This window comes from Typha angustifolia, chromosome 2 (assembly GCF_048772165.1).
Source record: "Typha angustifolia cultivar Huaian chromosome 2, ASM4877216v1, whole genome shotgun sequence".
NCBI lineage: Eukaryota > Viridiplantae > Streptophyta > Magnoliopsida > Poales > Typhaceae > Typha > Typha angustifolia.
In genome coordinates, this window is record NC_133240.1 from 823257 (window position 1) to 838443 (window position 15187).

At 36.7% G+C, this 15187-nt stretch overlaps 1 protein-coding gene and 1 pseudogene across 1 annotated transcript; both read left to right on the forward strand.

Annotated features, from left to right (window-relative positions):
• The first annotated feature begins 5272 nt into the window (after nucleotides 1–5272).
• On the forward strand, nucleotides 5273–7549 carry LOC140770672 (caffeic acid 3-O-methyltransferase-like). The gene is made up of 4 exons (XM_073111924.1): nucleotides 5273–5806; nucleotides 6249–6559; nucleotides 6724–6788; nucleotides 7069–7549. The coding sequence occupies exons 1-4, from the start codon at nucleotides 5391–5393 to the stop codon at nucleotides 7363–7365; spliced, it is 1089 nt and encodes a 362-aa protein (XP_072968025.1). The 5' UTR covers nucleotides 5273–5390; the 3' UTR covers nucleotides 7366–7549.
• A 3212-nt stretch (nucleotides 7550–10761) lies between these two features.
• LOC140768625 (flavone O-methyltransferase 1-like) lies at nucleotides 10762–13069 on the forward strand (annotated as a pseudogene).
• Nucleotides 13070–15187: the final 2118 nt, after the last annotated feature.

The window sequence follows — 15187 nt, forward strand, 5'->3', positions numbered from 1 at the left end:
AAACGACTTTGTTTCTCTCAGTCTTGATCGCTAGAACCTACGATTCACTGCTTCTTGTGATTGAAGTCCAATCTCAGTAGCCCTCGAGATTGATCTTTCGTCTAGATCACCCTTAAGACAAAAGATTAAATTCTTGTAGATGAGTGGAACATTGTTAGTTGAAGAATCGATGTAGCCTCAAGAAGTCTCCTTCAATAATATTTCTTCAACTCCCTTGAGATAGGGTTTCACAATCCTTATTTATGATCTCCAAGATAGAGACAAATCCGAGTCTTATCCGTACTCATGATCTTCAAGATAGAGCCAACTCCGAGTCTTATCCGTACTCATGATCTTCAAGATAGAGCCAAATCCGAGTCTTATCCGTACTCATGATCTTCAAGATAGAGTCAAATCTGAATCTTATCCGTACTCATGAAAGTCCAATATTTTTAAACTTTGTTGGTGCGTTCGAACGGGCTCGAGTGCGTTCGAACGCGACAGCTTGAATTCTTCAGGTTGCGTTTGAACGCGTTTGTGAACACGGCTCTCTATCTGTGTGAACGCAGTGCCCGCGTTCGAACGCGTTTGTGAACGCGGCTCTCTGTCTGTGTGAACGCAGATTTCGCGTTCGAACTCGTTTGTGAACGCACCGCGTTCGAACTCGTTTGTGAACGCAGCTCTCTGTCTGTGTGAACGCAGTGCCCGCGTTCGAACGTGTTTGTGAACGCGGTGTGAACTCAACAGCTTTTCTCCAATAACCTTGCAATTCTTCAGACCAGAGATATTCTAGACTTGTGTAAAGCTCATATACATGTAAAAAATACACTTAGAATATTTTGTACACAATTGCCAATAAATAAAAACCTAACACTATTAATGGAGAAAAATATTAGGGTTTACTAGCTGATAACATAAAATGACCTATTTACTCTAACTTGCTACCAATTGGGAGAAACCCATTCTTCTTCACTTCTTCTTCCCTTCTCATCCCATCTTTCTTCCCTTCTTCCCTTCTCATTCCATCTTCTTCCCTTTTAACAATATTGATATTTCAACTTTTTTCTAAAATCATAACAGAAGGATTCTGTTTTTACTTTAATGATTGCACATCCCAATCTCATATGAAAATGATAAGATTTGGTTCTCTTTTGCCTCACGGTAGCAGTTTTCTTTTTCATTGCTTACCTAGCTTTTACAACATCCAATGGTAACTTTGGAAGTTATTTATAGATCGTAGGTATCATATTTGTGTATTTCTATTTTGCTTTTTAGTTGTAGGAAGCCTAATTTGATGAAGTCCTTTCTTTTGTATATAAAATTATTAAGAGATAAATTCAAAAGTGCAAATCTTGGGAAAGAAGAGGGGGATCATAAGGAAGGAGATGAGGGCAAAATTGTCCAACATTTATTTTTTTACCTTCGTGAGGGTAATTTAGTCTATTTGAAAAAAATACTATTCACATGTTTGACACGTAAATTTTAACTCATGGAGTGCTAACAAATGAATCTAGTTATAGCTTTTTAAAAGACTAGAGAGATATTTGTGTGCTTTTATAGTGTAGAAAGGTAAAATGATACTAAGTCAAAGTTCTGGAATACTTCTTTAATTAAAGTACCATTCAAGAAGGTACTTTTAACATTCATCTGAAACAATTTAAATTTTATATGACAAGCAAGAGCAAATAAAATTCATATGAATTCTAGTCTTGCTATGAGTGCAAAAGTTTCGTCAAAGTCTATGTCTTCTACTTGAGTATATCTCTAAGCAACTAATCTAACTTTGTTCCTAATGATCATACTATTCTCATCAATCTTATTCTTAAAAAATCCACTTGGTACCTATAATGGTCAACTCTAGAGAGCCTTCGAACGTACCATGCTTTCGCTAATATAATTTTTAAACCCGTGTTGTTAACATTCTTGTCTATGAGGAGCTTACTTATCAGACAAAGTCCAGGCTTCTGACTAGGAATTGAGTAAGTTTTAGCCAAGGGGATTACCTCATCTATCTTATTCTCGGATATGAGCTGATATTTTTTGAAAAACTTCTAACTCCGAGTTCGAGATTGTGAAGAGAGGAAGAAGTAGGCGAGAAAAGAGAGAGGAAAGAAAACTAGCGTAAGGAGAGAGAAGACAGGATAGAGAATTAGGAGAAGAAAATAGGTGATATACCTAGTTGGAGGAGAGGAGAAAAAAACACAAAGTTCCCTATCCAGTGTGTAATAAGTTAGAATTCTATTTTAACATTAGTTAGGACTAAAAGTCCATAGTCGCAATAGCTTACCAAATTTTTAGAATGGACACTTCTCCAACTTTCTTAGTCCTGAATCATGACAAACAACATCCTCCAATTAGTCAAAGCAAAGTACCTATCTAGAAGATTAGAAAAAAAGATGTGATATATGAACTCCCAAGTATACATGTCTACCTTCATGGCCCAACAGACAAATATCTCACTATTGATTCTCACCTGGTATCTTCACAACCTTGTATTTAATGTGTTAGTTGTGATAATCCATCAGAAGGTAAACAAGGAAAATAATTGGTTATTATAAAGCACTTCATTCAGTGTGTTAGTTTTCTCATTCTTTTTTAAGAGGACTATTCATTTAAAGTAAGTGTTATTTAACCACCACAATTATAAAAGTATTCATGCATGAAAAAGTATGCTTAAGATCAAATTCAAAATGTTATTGATCCATATTTACATCAGCGAGTCGCATATTCTGTTATTTATCATCTATCAACGTAAAGGTGATGCATGCATGAGCATGCTATTATTAAGTGTATTATCTTAGTAGCTTAGGTTTTAAGTTAAAATGATAACATATCAATCATGATGCTTTGCTTCAACCCTAACATTAGAAAAGTTACAATAATAATAGTGTACCTTTCTATGATGTGAGCATTCCTACTTCACTTTCACTACTTATCAAATGGTCTATTTCATGTTTACTACTCATAGCACAACAACAAAGTAGGTGACATACACCAAACTTAGATGACAACAAGAATATATTTTATCCAATACTTTTGATTATTTTGAGTTGCCAACCACCTTGTATGAGTGTCTATCTGCACTGAAAGAAAGGATTCAACCGATAACAAAGACAGAAGGAGAGTGACAATTTTTTTTTAGGTATTTTATAAATCACACCCTATATTCCGTCTTTGATGATTTTGTAATTAATTCTCGTTTAATACCGTGACGTTATTTTAACTAACTAATATCGACCAAATTACTAAAATATCCTCACCGTTAGTTTTTCTCCTCTCTGCCCCTCCTCTGAAGAAGGCATGGATAATTTAGGTATTTATAAATTATTTCATATACTACAACGGCGTATCGTTTAAATTAACGGAGAATGTTAAATAAGAATTATAAGAAAAAAGTAAGGATCGTATTACAAAACTCAAGGTATGAATTATAAAAATAGATAAAATATAAGGTGTGATTTATAAAATTTTATTTTATTTTTAATTCTTAGGATGTTAGATTTAAGAAAGACTAAGCTTCTAGAAAAATAAATGATAGATTTAATTGTATGTGGACTCATCTAAAACATTTTTTTGATAATATTTTAATAAATTATCTTCTTGTACTTACTTTGTATTATTTAACTACTCTCTATTTGTGATAACATAGATCTGTTAAGTGTTTTGTCCAAATTAATGGTATCGATGACAAAGACTTCAAATTGATTGACCAGCTATATGTTCTTCCTTTCTTAATTTTAATTGACTAAAATACTCCTAAGTCATCACATATAAATTAAAGAATAAATTAAAAAAAATACCTCTAATCAAGTATAGAAGGGGAAGGGATGGGTTTTGTTGTTTAATAAAAATTATTCCCCTAATAGATTATTGTCTAGTAAAAATGATTAGATATATATTAAACCAAAGTACAAAGTGATTAGATATATTAAACCATACCTTATAAGACCTAAAGATTTTAAGCTTTTTTGTGTATATACCATTAAAAAGTTGATATTTTGCATCCATACTTATCAAATCATATGTTATTTGTATAGATATTCTCCTGATTATTTCTCAAGTTATTTCTAATAATATAATACAAAAGGGATAAAATTATTCTTAACTATGATAAACTAGAACAAAGATATATTTATCTTCTTACATTTAAATTAACTTAAAAATAAATAAATAAAAATGGTTTTAAGGGTATGTATATAAAAATCGTGTGGGGTATATATATATATGGAAATACCAATATTAATCTATTATTGAAAATAATAATTTTAATTGAAATAAGAATATTTTATAAATTATACTTTATATTTTACTTATTTTATGATTTACACCCGTCTTTGATAATTTTATAATTTAAATCCTTAGTTTCTCCTATAATTCTGACTAATTAATGTCGACTAAGTTACTAAAATACTCTTACTATTCTATCTCATTTTCTATATTTCTTCACCGTCACCGTCGTCGTCAACGACGCCACCACTTTTCTCCTCTTCCTCCCACCATCTCCTCCTCATCATTTTCTTCTTTAAGAAGGAAATAAAAAAGAACGAAAAAGACAGAGATAATTTATATATTTATAAATTATTTTATATATTATAATAAAATATTATTTTTTTAATATTTTTTAAGTTAACGTAAGGTGTTAAATAAAAATTATAGTAAAAATTATATGTTGGGTTAAAAAAATCCTCAAAAACATGTATTATTCATAATTAGGGCCCTTAAAATAATATTAATTAAAAAAAAGTCAATGGGTTAAAGCCAGTGACCAGTAACCACATATATAAAAATAATAATAATAATAATAATATATGTATATATAAACTGTGTATTTTAGAGGGTATATATACAAGTAAATGTAAACATTAAAACTCCTAAAAAGAATATAATTTCTATGAAAAAGGGAAAGAAAGTCTACGAGTTATCAAAAGTCAGTGAAATCAACAACAACCGCAAAAAAAAAAAACCCTAAGGTGGGTGTGGGGACCCACTCCCTTAGTTGGGACAAACCTCAGCCTTACGCCATCCTTCTCGCCCAATGCGGACGCGACACGCACCCGACGTTTCCAAGGGGGAAAGACTAATAAAAGATCTGGAGGACACAGCCTGACGGATTTTTTCCCCTGATATCGGATCTGAATCAAGATCCGATACCTTTCGCCAGGGACACACAGAGAAAGAAAAGGAAAGGGAAGACTGGAAGAGGGGGAAGCTAAAAGATACACATCATCATCACCTACAATTTCCTCCCAAAATAAGTAGAAAGAAATAGAAAAAGCGAGCGTGGTTGGTGCGGTTGGTGAACTCACTGCCCATAAAAAGGACCCTCTTCCTCACTTCCCAGTACTCCCAACATCCACCATTTTCTTTCCCACTTCCCAAAACTCCACCTCCTCTCCAGCTCGTGTAATTCCATGGGGTCAACGAACGCGAGCGTGTCGGCGGTCCCGCGGGACGCGGAGGACGAGGCGGCCTGCATGTTCGCCCTCCAGCTCGTCAGCACCTCCATCCTCCCCATGACCCTCAAAGCCGCCCTGGAGCTCGGCCTCCTCGAGATCCTCGTGACCGCCGGGAAGCCCGTCACGGCGGTGGAGGTGGCGGCGCAGCTGCCGACGGCGAACCCCCAGGCGCCCGTGATGCTCGACCGGATGCTGAGGCTGCTCGCCTCCTACAAGGTGGTCGGCTGCGACGTGGAGACCTCCGGCGACGGAAACGTCGTCAGGAGGTACAAGCCGGTGCCGGTCTGCCGGTGGCTGACCAAGAACCAGGACGGCGTCTCCATGGCGCCGCTCGCGCTCATGAACCAGGACAAGGTGCTCATGGAGAGCTGGTATGGATCGCACTCACCTACCTACTTTTTTTAATAGGATCCCATCCAGATGCTAGATGTAGGAATTTATCACCGTCCACTTCTTTGCTGCACGTGTTCATTAGTGATCTAAGCGCCAAGTACCCCGGGATTTACAAAATTTATAATTCACGCCCCCGCTTTTTTCATGGGTTTATCTGCAAATAATTATCTCTACAGATGTACAAAAATGCCCCTCAGGATGTAGAATATACTTGGAATATTTGAACGAGCTAATTAGAGGTGCTATTTGCAAATATATCAGTCGAACATCATGTCAAACAACACTAGGAAAGCAAGTAGAACAAAAGAGACATACATAGATCTCCCCAAATCTAGTTCTTTCAATATACCTGTTCTTAGGTTAGTTGGTTAGTTAGTTAGTTAGTTGCGTGCCGGATTTATGGAATGATGTGAATTGCAGGTACTACTTGAAGGATGCGGTGTTGGACGGCGGGATCCCTTTCAACAAGGCATACGGCATGACGGCGTTCGAGTACCACGGCACGGATCCCCGCTTCAACAAGGTGTTCAATGAGGGGATGAAGAATCACTCAGTCATCATCACCAAGAAGCTCCTCGAGTTCTACCGGGGATTCGACAATGTCAACGTGCTCGTCGATGTTGGCGGCGGCATTGGCGCCACCCTCCACATGATCACCTCCAAGCACACCCATATCAAAGGCATCAACTTTGACCTCCCCCATGTCATCTCTGAAGCACCTCCTTTCCCAGGTACATTAATCTTTAATCAGCACCTTTTGCTATTCGGCAAATCACTTAGGATAGTCGTTGAATTGAATTTAATTTCAAATTTGGTGAGTTTTGATCCAAGAATTTAAATTCCAAACTGCAAGACTCTTATTACGTATGGATTAATTTTGTGGGGTTTGGTGCAGGAGTGGAGCATGTAGGTGGAGATATGTTTGCCAGTGTCCCAACTGGAGATGCCATCTTGATGAAGGTCAGTTTACCTAATCAATTGTTCAATAAGATTAGGTAGGACTTTGATAGTAGTAGGTTTATAAATTAGGTAGATCATGCACATCATTCTAGATGACTCAAATCAAGGGAGCAGTTCAAACATTGAAGGCTATAGAAATATAGTATATATTAGTTGACTTGTAAACTTATACAAGGTTCAGACTTAGGACCTACTCTGATATCATACTAATTCATTAACTATTCTAAAAATTGAACTTGTTATATTCTGACAATAATTGATCAAAATGCTAATCTTGCAGTGGATTCTTCATGATTGGAGCGACGAGCACTGTGCGAAGTTATTGAAGAATTGTTATAAGGCTCTGCCGGAGAACGGTAAAGTGATCATCGTGGAGTGTATCCTTCCAGTGACCCCAGAACCAACTCCTGAAGCACAAGGTGTCTTCCATGTAGATCTCATCATGTTGGCTCACAACCCTGGAGGCAAAGAGAGGAGTGAGAAAGAGTTCAGGGACTTGGCCAAGGAAGCTGGCTTCAAAGGATTCAATGCTTCCTATGTCTTTGCCAATGCTTGGGCCATAGAATTCACTAAGTAGAAGAGGGAAAGAGAGAGAGACAGAGAGAGAGACAGAGAGGGAGAGAGAGAGAGAAAGAGAGAGTATTGGATGGTTTAATCTTGCTTAACTTCTTTGATGATCATGGCATGAAGCTTTTGGTTTGTTTCATTGTGAGACCTACTCATGGGTTGTGATTGCAGTGAATAAAGATATCATTTTCTTATTCTGCTTGTTTGAATTGTTTGGCCCAATTAGAGTAAATGAAGCCTATGGCTTGCATGATATGAAATAGCTAATTCTTGTCGATGATCCAAAAAAAGGGAGTGCTAGTTTTGTTGATAGACCTATAAAGATGATAAATATAAGGCACAAAGATGGTAACCGAAGGACAATATAACCACATATTCAACCAATAAAAGATCTTGAAATCCAAAATAATGACCCTCTAGTGGCAAGTGCTGTTGCTAAATCTTAGCAGCAAATTAATATTCACCGCTAAAATTATAGTTTATAGCAACAAATATATTTACTATTATAGGTTAGAATTCACGGTGATGATCATAATTGCTGCTATTACTAATTTTTAAGATGGCAAAGAACTTATAGTATCATTTGTCACTAAAAATTGTTTAGTGACAATTATATTTGTTGCTAAAAATTTAAATTTCTTTAGCAGCAAAATATATATGCTACTTATGTACTATCATTTATATATAGTTTTTAGTAGTGAACACAGTTGCTACTAAAAGTATTATCCATTTAGCAATAAAAAAATGTTAGATTATATTAGAATTTATTAGTTTTCTACCGTCATTTTGTAAAAGTGAATACAATTGAACATTAGAGCAATATATTTTCATATGCTCTTATTTAACATATTTACCTAATTTGATTACATCCAAAATAAAAACATCTCACACAATATATGATACATCCAAAATATAATTTATATTACAAATATTTAAAATATCACATCGGTTAAACCCGAGCCCAACCAAATCCCTTCCCCGCGATTGACGCAAGGTAGAGAAGATAGAGGGAGAGAGGGAGTGTCCGCCGGCAATCACCATTGGCGACGGTTCAATGGCCACACCTCAAGCCCCTCAACGCTCTCGTGACGCCGCCGTCCTCATGAGGTGGAGAAACCACAGAAGACGATCAACTCCATGGCCAACGGCGATCAAAACCATGAGAGCTCCAAAAGTGAACGTCCATGGCACGAGATCAATGACAAGAGGCTTCTAGTGGTGCAGCGACAGCAACCCAAAGCTGATGGCAAGCGTGATTCGCCAACGAAGCCAAAATCTCACGAATTAGGTATTTCTATTTTAACTTATTAAACTAAATTAAACTTGAGGGGTGGGAGAGGGCTTACCAAGGAGTCACGTGATGGTCTCCGATGACTCTAGCGGCACTCTAGTAAGCTAATTCCATAGCGTGACTCTAATGGTGAGAAAGAAGAAAACAAAGGATAAGAAGAAGAAAAAGGAAAGGAGGCTGGGGGTTAAGGAGAGAGAGAGAGAATTAGGGTTTGATTTATAGAGTAAAAATTTAAATCTAAATTAGATTTGGATTCGGCGAGATTTCTGCGGCCACCTCGTCGTGTGTTAGAGAGGGAGAGGGGAGGGGGTTGCACGTGCAACTCACGTGCACCCTCTTCTCTCTCAATTTTTTTTTTTCAATTCTCACAATCAATTTTAGTTTTAGTGGATTAATATTATTACCCAATTTTTATAAATTTACACTTCCTCTTTTAATTAAAATATGTATAATTAAATAAATTGAAAGAGTATATATATCAAATATATTTTCTCTTATCTAGGAACAAATAGTAGCATTTGTAAATCATCACTAAAAATATATAACTACTACAATATAAGAACAAATAGTAGCGTGTATAAATCGTCACTAAAAATATAAAAGTTTGTCACTAAAACAAATATAATAGCAATATTATTTTATACTTCACTATTTTATATACTTATAAAGACTACTATGTCTAGATATAACAGTAGAGTAAAAAAGTAGCTGCAAACTTAAAATCTGCTACTGAATGATTTTTATACTAGTAAATATTCTAATCTGCTACTAAAAATTTATTGTTAAATACAATAATTCTTGTAGTGCCCCTAATCCCATAGGGCCAGACTCCTTCTCCCTCCACTTCTCCTCTAATTATCTTACCTACATGTCATCATCATCACCACTATCACCTCCATCTTCATTGATATCACTACTAAATCGCCCACTATCACCACCAAAAATATCACCCTACAATCAGTCCATAACATTAGTATCAGAGCTTGAGTACCCTTAGGCTGACTTAGATTAATTGGTATCAGAGCTCGATTACCCTTAGGACCGGTTCACATTAGTGAGAGATCGACATTAGGTCGTCAGTCGACGAAAATCTCTGATGAAGTTGAAATATTAAAACTGAAAATAACTACAATTTTACTTGATGAAAAACAAATTAATCACAAGAGGAGATAAGGGGACTAACCTATAGATCAGATAGGGGGATCAATGACTTTATCGAAAACCTTGGCAGCAAAACAAAGAATAGAGAGAGAAAGGAAGAAGGGAAGAAGGGGAGAGGCCGCTGGAAGAATAAAAAAAGTTTAAACAGAAAGAGAGATCTTAAGTTGATGGGAAGAGGAGACGAGGGGGTGGTGGACTCCGTATCCTGCTTTGACGAACACTACACGTGTGCTACAGTGGCCGACTATTGCCAGTTGTGCCTAGTAAACTGTGTGTCATAATTGTTTTAATTTTAATTTTTGGTGTTACACATAAAATTATATAAAAGATTTTGTTTGTAAGGGTATACGCATAAAAATCCTAAATAGTTCTTGCAAGAATATTAGGTCTTTTTGGTGGAATTAGGGAGCTTTCGACCAAACTAGTCCTTTTCGAATTTATTTTTATCGAAATAGACTATTCCTCAAACTTATCACTAAGTAGAGTTTAATCTGCTATAGCCCTAATAAAAACGCTAAACTAATCAACATTATATATATATATATATATCCTTTTAACATAATCTTTCAACAGTTATGAAAAAAATTTAATTAAATAATAAAAATGCTAAAATGATTAGCATTTTTAAGAAAATATTAATTAGTTTAGTATTTTTGTTAGGACACCAGTGAATTAAACTCTATTTGATAATAAGTTTGAGAATAGTCCATTTCGGTAAAGAAAAACTAAAAGAAAAGTATAGTTTGGTCAAAAAGTCGGAATCAGGTAATGACAAAATATTGGGGTAGAAGTCATCTTTTGCACAGTGATATGTGAATTTGGTCTTCTAGGAGTACTCGATATTCTTGGTGGAATTTATTGTGATGGCAAAATAATTGATGGGTGATTTAATAACACTAAAACTTCCAACCAATTAAAAATAGCATTTAAGCTGATAATTGCCGTTGGTGGGTGAACTCACTTCCCATACCCTCTTCCACAGTTCCCAGCACACTATCCACTTTCTCACTTTCCAAAATTGCTCGTCTCTCTCCTCTTCCGTTTATTTCCATGGGGTCCACGAACGCAGACGCGCACGTGTCGTCCGCTCCCGGGGACGCGGAGGACGAGGCGGCCTGCATGTTCGCCCTCCAGCTCGTCAGCAGCTCCATCCTCCCCATGACCCTCAAAGCGGCCCTGGAGCTCGACCTCCTCGAGATCCTCGTTGCAGCCGGGAAGCCCGTCACGGCGGAGGAGGTGGCGGCGCAGCTGCCGACGGCGAACCCCCAGGCGCCCGTGATGCTCGACCGGATGCTGAGGCTGCTCGCCTCCTACAAGGTGGTCGGCTGCGACGTGGAGGCCTCTGGCGACGGAAACGTTGTGAGGAGGTACAAGCCGGTGCCGGTCTGCCGCTGGCTGACGAAGAACGAGGACGGCGTCTCCATGGCGCCGCTCGCGCTCATGAACCAGGATAAGGTGCTTAGAGAGCTGGTATGGTCGTATTCATCTACATACTTTTTTTTAATAGGATCCCATCCAGATGATAGATGTAGGAATTTATCACTGTCCAATACTTTGATGCATATCTTCATTAGTGATCTAAGTGCCAAGTACCCGGATTTAGTAAATTCCTGAACGCTAATTTGCACGGGATTTACAAAATTTATAATTCGCGCCCTCGCTTTCAGTATTTATATTCCCGATCTTTTTGCAAATAACCACCTATGTTTCCGATTTTAGTGGCAAGGGAACTCCAATTTTTATGGGGTATATCTGCAAATAATTATATCTAAAGATGTATAATCAGAATAGTTAAACTCTTTTGACAAAAATGCCCCTCAGGATGTAGAATATATACCAATTTTTAATGTAGGACTTCAAAAGATCATCATGTCAAACACTAGGAAAGCAAGTAGAAGAAAAGAGACATAGATCTCCTTAAATCTAATTCTTTCAATATGCTTGTTCTTAGGTTGATAACATGTCGTTAGTTAGTTGTGTACAGGTACTACTTGAAGGATGCAGTGTTGGACAGCGGGATCCCTTTCAACAAGGCATACGGCATGATGGCGTTCGAGTACATTGGCACAGATCCCCGCTTCAATAAGGTGTTCAATGAGGGGATGAAGAATCCCTCGGTCATCATCACGAAGAAGCTCCTCGAGTTCTACCGGGGATTCGACAATGTCAACGTGCTCGTCGATGTTGGCGGCGGCATTGGCGCCACTCTCCACATGATCACCTCCAAGCACACCCATATCAAAGGCATCAACTTTGACCTCCCCCATGTCATCTCTGAAGCACCTCCTTTCCCAGGTAACTTAATCTCATTCATTTCGCAGACTTAATCAGCACTTTTTGCTATTCGACAAATCACTTAGGATAGTTGTTCAATTGAATTGAATTTCAAATTTGGAGACTTTTGATCCAAGAATTTAAATTCCAAACTGCAAAACTCTTATTATGTATGGATTAATTTGGTGTGGTCTGTATTTTTTGGTGGGTTTGGTGCAGGAGTGCAGCATGTAGGAGGAGATATGTTTGCCAGTGTCCCAACTGGAGATGTCATCTTGATGAAGGTCAGTTTACCCAATCTACTGTTCAATAAGATTCGGTAGGACTTTGATATTAGGTAGATCATGCACATCATTCTAGATGCCTCTCTTCAACTGTAGAGTTGAAATCAAGGGAGCAGCAGTTCAAACATGGAAGGCTATAGAAATATAGTATATATTTGTTGACTTGTAAACTTATACAAGGTTCAGACGTAGGACCTACTCTGATATCATACTAATTCATCAACTATTCTAAAAAATAAAACTGTTATATCCGGACAATAATGATCAAAATGCTAATCTTGTAGTGGATTCTTCATGATTGGAGCGACGAGCACTGTGCGTAGTTATTGAAGAATTGTTATAAGGCTCTGCCAGAGAACGGCAAGGTGATCATCATGGAGTGTATCCTTCCGGTGACCCCAGAACCAACTCCTGAAGCACAAGGTGTCTTCCATGCAGATCTCATCATGTTGGCTCACAACCCTGGAGGCAAAGAGAGGAGTGAGAAAGAGTTCAGGGACTTGGCCAAGGAAGCTGGCTTCAAAGGATTCAATGCTTCCTATGTCTTTGTCAATGCTTGGGCCATAGAATTCACTAAGTAGGAGGGAGAGAGAGAGAGAGTATTGGATGGTTTAATCTTGCTTAACTTCTTTGATGATCATGGCATGAAGCTTCTGGTTTGTTTCATTGAGAGGCCTACGCATGGATTGTGATTGCAGTGAACAAAGATATCATTTTCTTATTCTGCTGTTTTGAATTGTTTGGCCCAACTAGAGTAAATGAAGCCTATGGTTTGCATGATTATAAAACACTTGAGCTAATTACTTGTAAATGATCCAATAAGGGAGTGCTGTATATGTTGACAAACCAACAAAGATGATAAATATATGGCACAAAGAAGGTAGTTGAAACACCCACTTCAAAAAATCTCCTGTTCCTCACATGGAGAGTTTCACGTGATTTTCACGTGACCTGTCAGTGAAATAATTTTACAAAGTATCTGAATAAGTCTAGAAATACCATAATAATCTAAATAAATAATCCAAAGTTACAATTATCATAGGCCTCAACAAGCCTTTAGGAATACAAGTTCATACACAAATTTTAAGCATAAAACCCTTGCAAGGGTTAAGTCCAACTATAAATAATAAAATAAATAATACCAATAGGAAAACGAATTTGCAATTCCTCGATATCTACGTCCTCCATAATTAGCTCTGAAATATTTCCACCAAAATAGCGATGAGCACGGGGCCCAACAAGTATAATCCAATAGTAATCTATGAATATTATATTGCATGATAAATAGAAATGCAAATCCATAATTATGAACATATTAAGGAAATGCGTACAATACAATTTTTAAATAACTTTCATCATCATAGCTCAATATATATAAAAATCCACACAGAAATTGTATCACTAATGTCATATCTCACTAAGCAACATAGTATCGAGAGGGACTAGTCATCTAGTGGTATTATCGCCCATACATACCTAGCGACGCTGCATATGACTGGTTGTCTGTGGCCGTCAGACTAAGGACCCCAGTCGTAAGCCCATCAACACCGTTTTAGTAAATCATCGCACAGAGAAGAATCATTATTTGTAGCTAAATCATCGCACATAGCAGAATCATTGTATACGACGGGCAGGTAAGACCTCACAGCTCGATAGACGTTCTGACCCTACGTCCTCGGGTACCACTAGAACTATAACCCTACCTTTCAATCATCTTTACCAATATCATACTCGACTAGTCTCCAACTAGGGCAATGTAATTATTTGAATGCTCCACCAGCTAACGACCTTAGGTGTAGACCGCTAATATAATACTATAATATACTCTACCCTTAACCCCGGGTTGAGTGGGTGAGAGGGGCACTGCCTAGTTGGGATTCAACTAACAATGATACGTGCATGTGGTGCCATGATTTCTATTATTTATTATATAATGATCATCAAAGTAACATGTATTATAAGCAATGCATGGAGCTTATCATACATATGCAATAGGTTGTAATTAATGCAAGTAAGAATTGACATGTAATTAATGCAAGTACGAAATGACATATGTAAACATTATTCGTAGACTAATATAGGATCTAACTCGCTTGAAATATCTCTAGAATCTATCTCTCTCCTAATCAGTCGGCTCCTCTTAAATTTCGAGATCCTCCTCGCAAAGTAATGGTCTAATAATTATAAGATAAAATAATCATAAGAATGATAAACTAACTACCTTATTAGTTTTCTACCATCATTTTGTAAAAGTGAATACAATTGAACATTAGAGCAATATATTTTCATATGCTCTTATTTAACATATTTACCTAATTTGATTACATCCAAAATAAAAACATCTCACACAATATATGATACCTCCAAAATATAATTTATATTGCAAATATTTAAAATATCACATAGTGTATCAAGTTCAAATACATATATAATATATATAGAAAAAAATAACATAATCTACTACAAGTATCTTAGTTTTGTTTGACGTGTCCAAAATTAAACAAAAAAGAGTGCAATAGATAGAAACCAATGTCCATAGATAGAAGTGACCATTGTTTTGCACTATATGTAATCAACCGACAAAAAAATAGAAGATTTAATTTATCTATAGTTATATAAATTTTTTGATATAAGAAATAAAATAATAAAAGGATTTAGTATAATTACATATGTAGATGGCCAAGCAACAGAGGATCCAGCAGCATCACCGATAGTTTTAAATTGTTCGTATTGTCTAATGAATGGCTCACTTTTTATTATTGTCTCATTGAGAACTACTTTTCAAAATTGTTGCCCCAATAGCTGATACGATTCGGACTTCA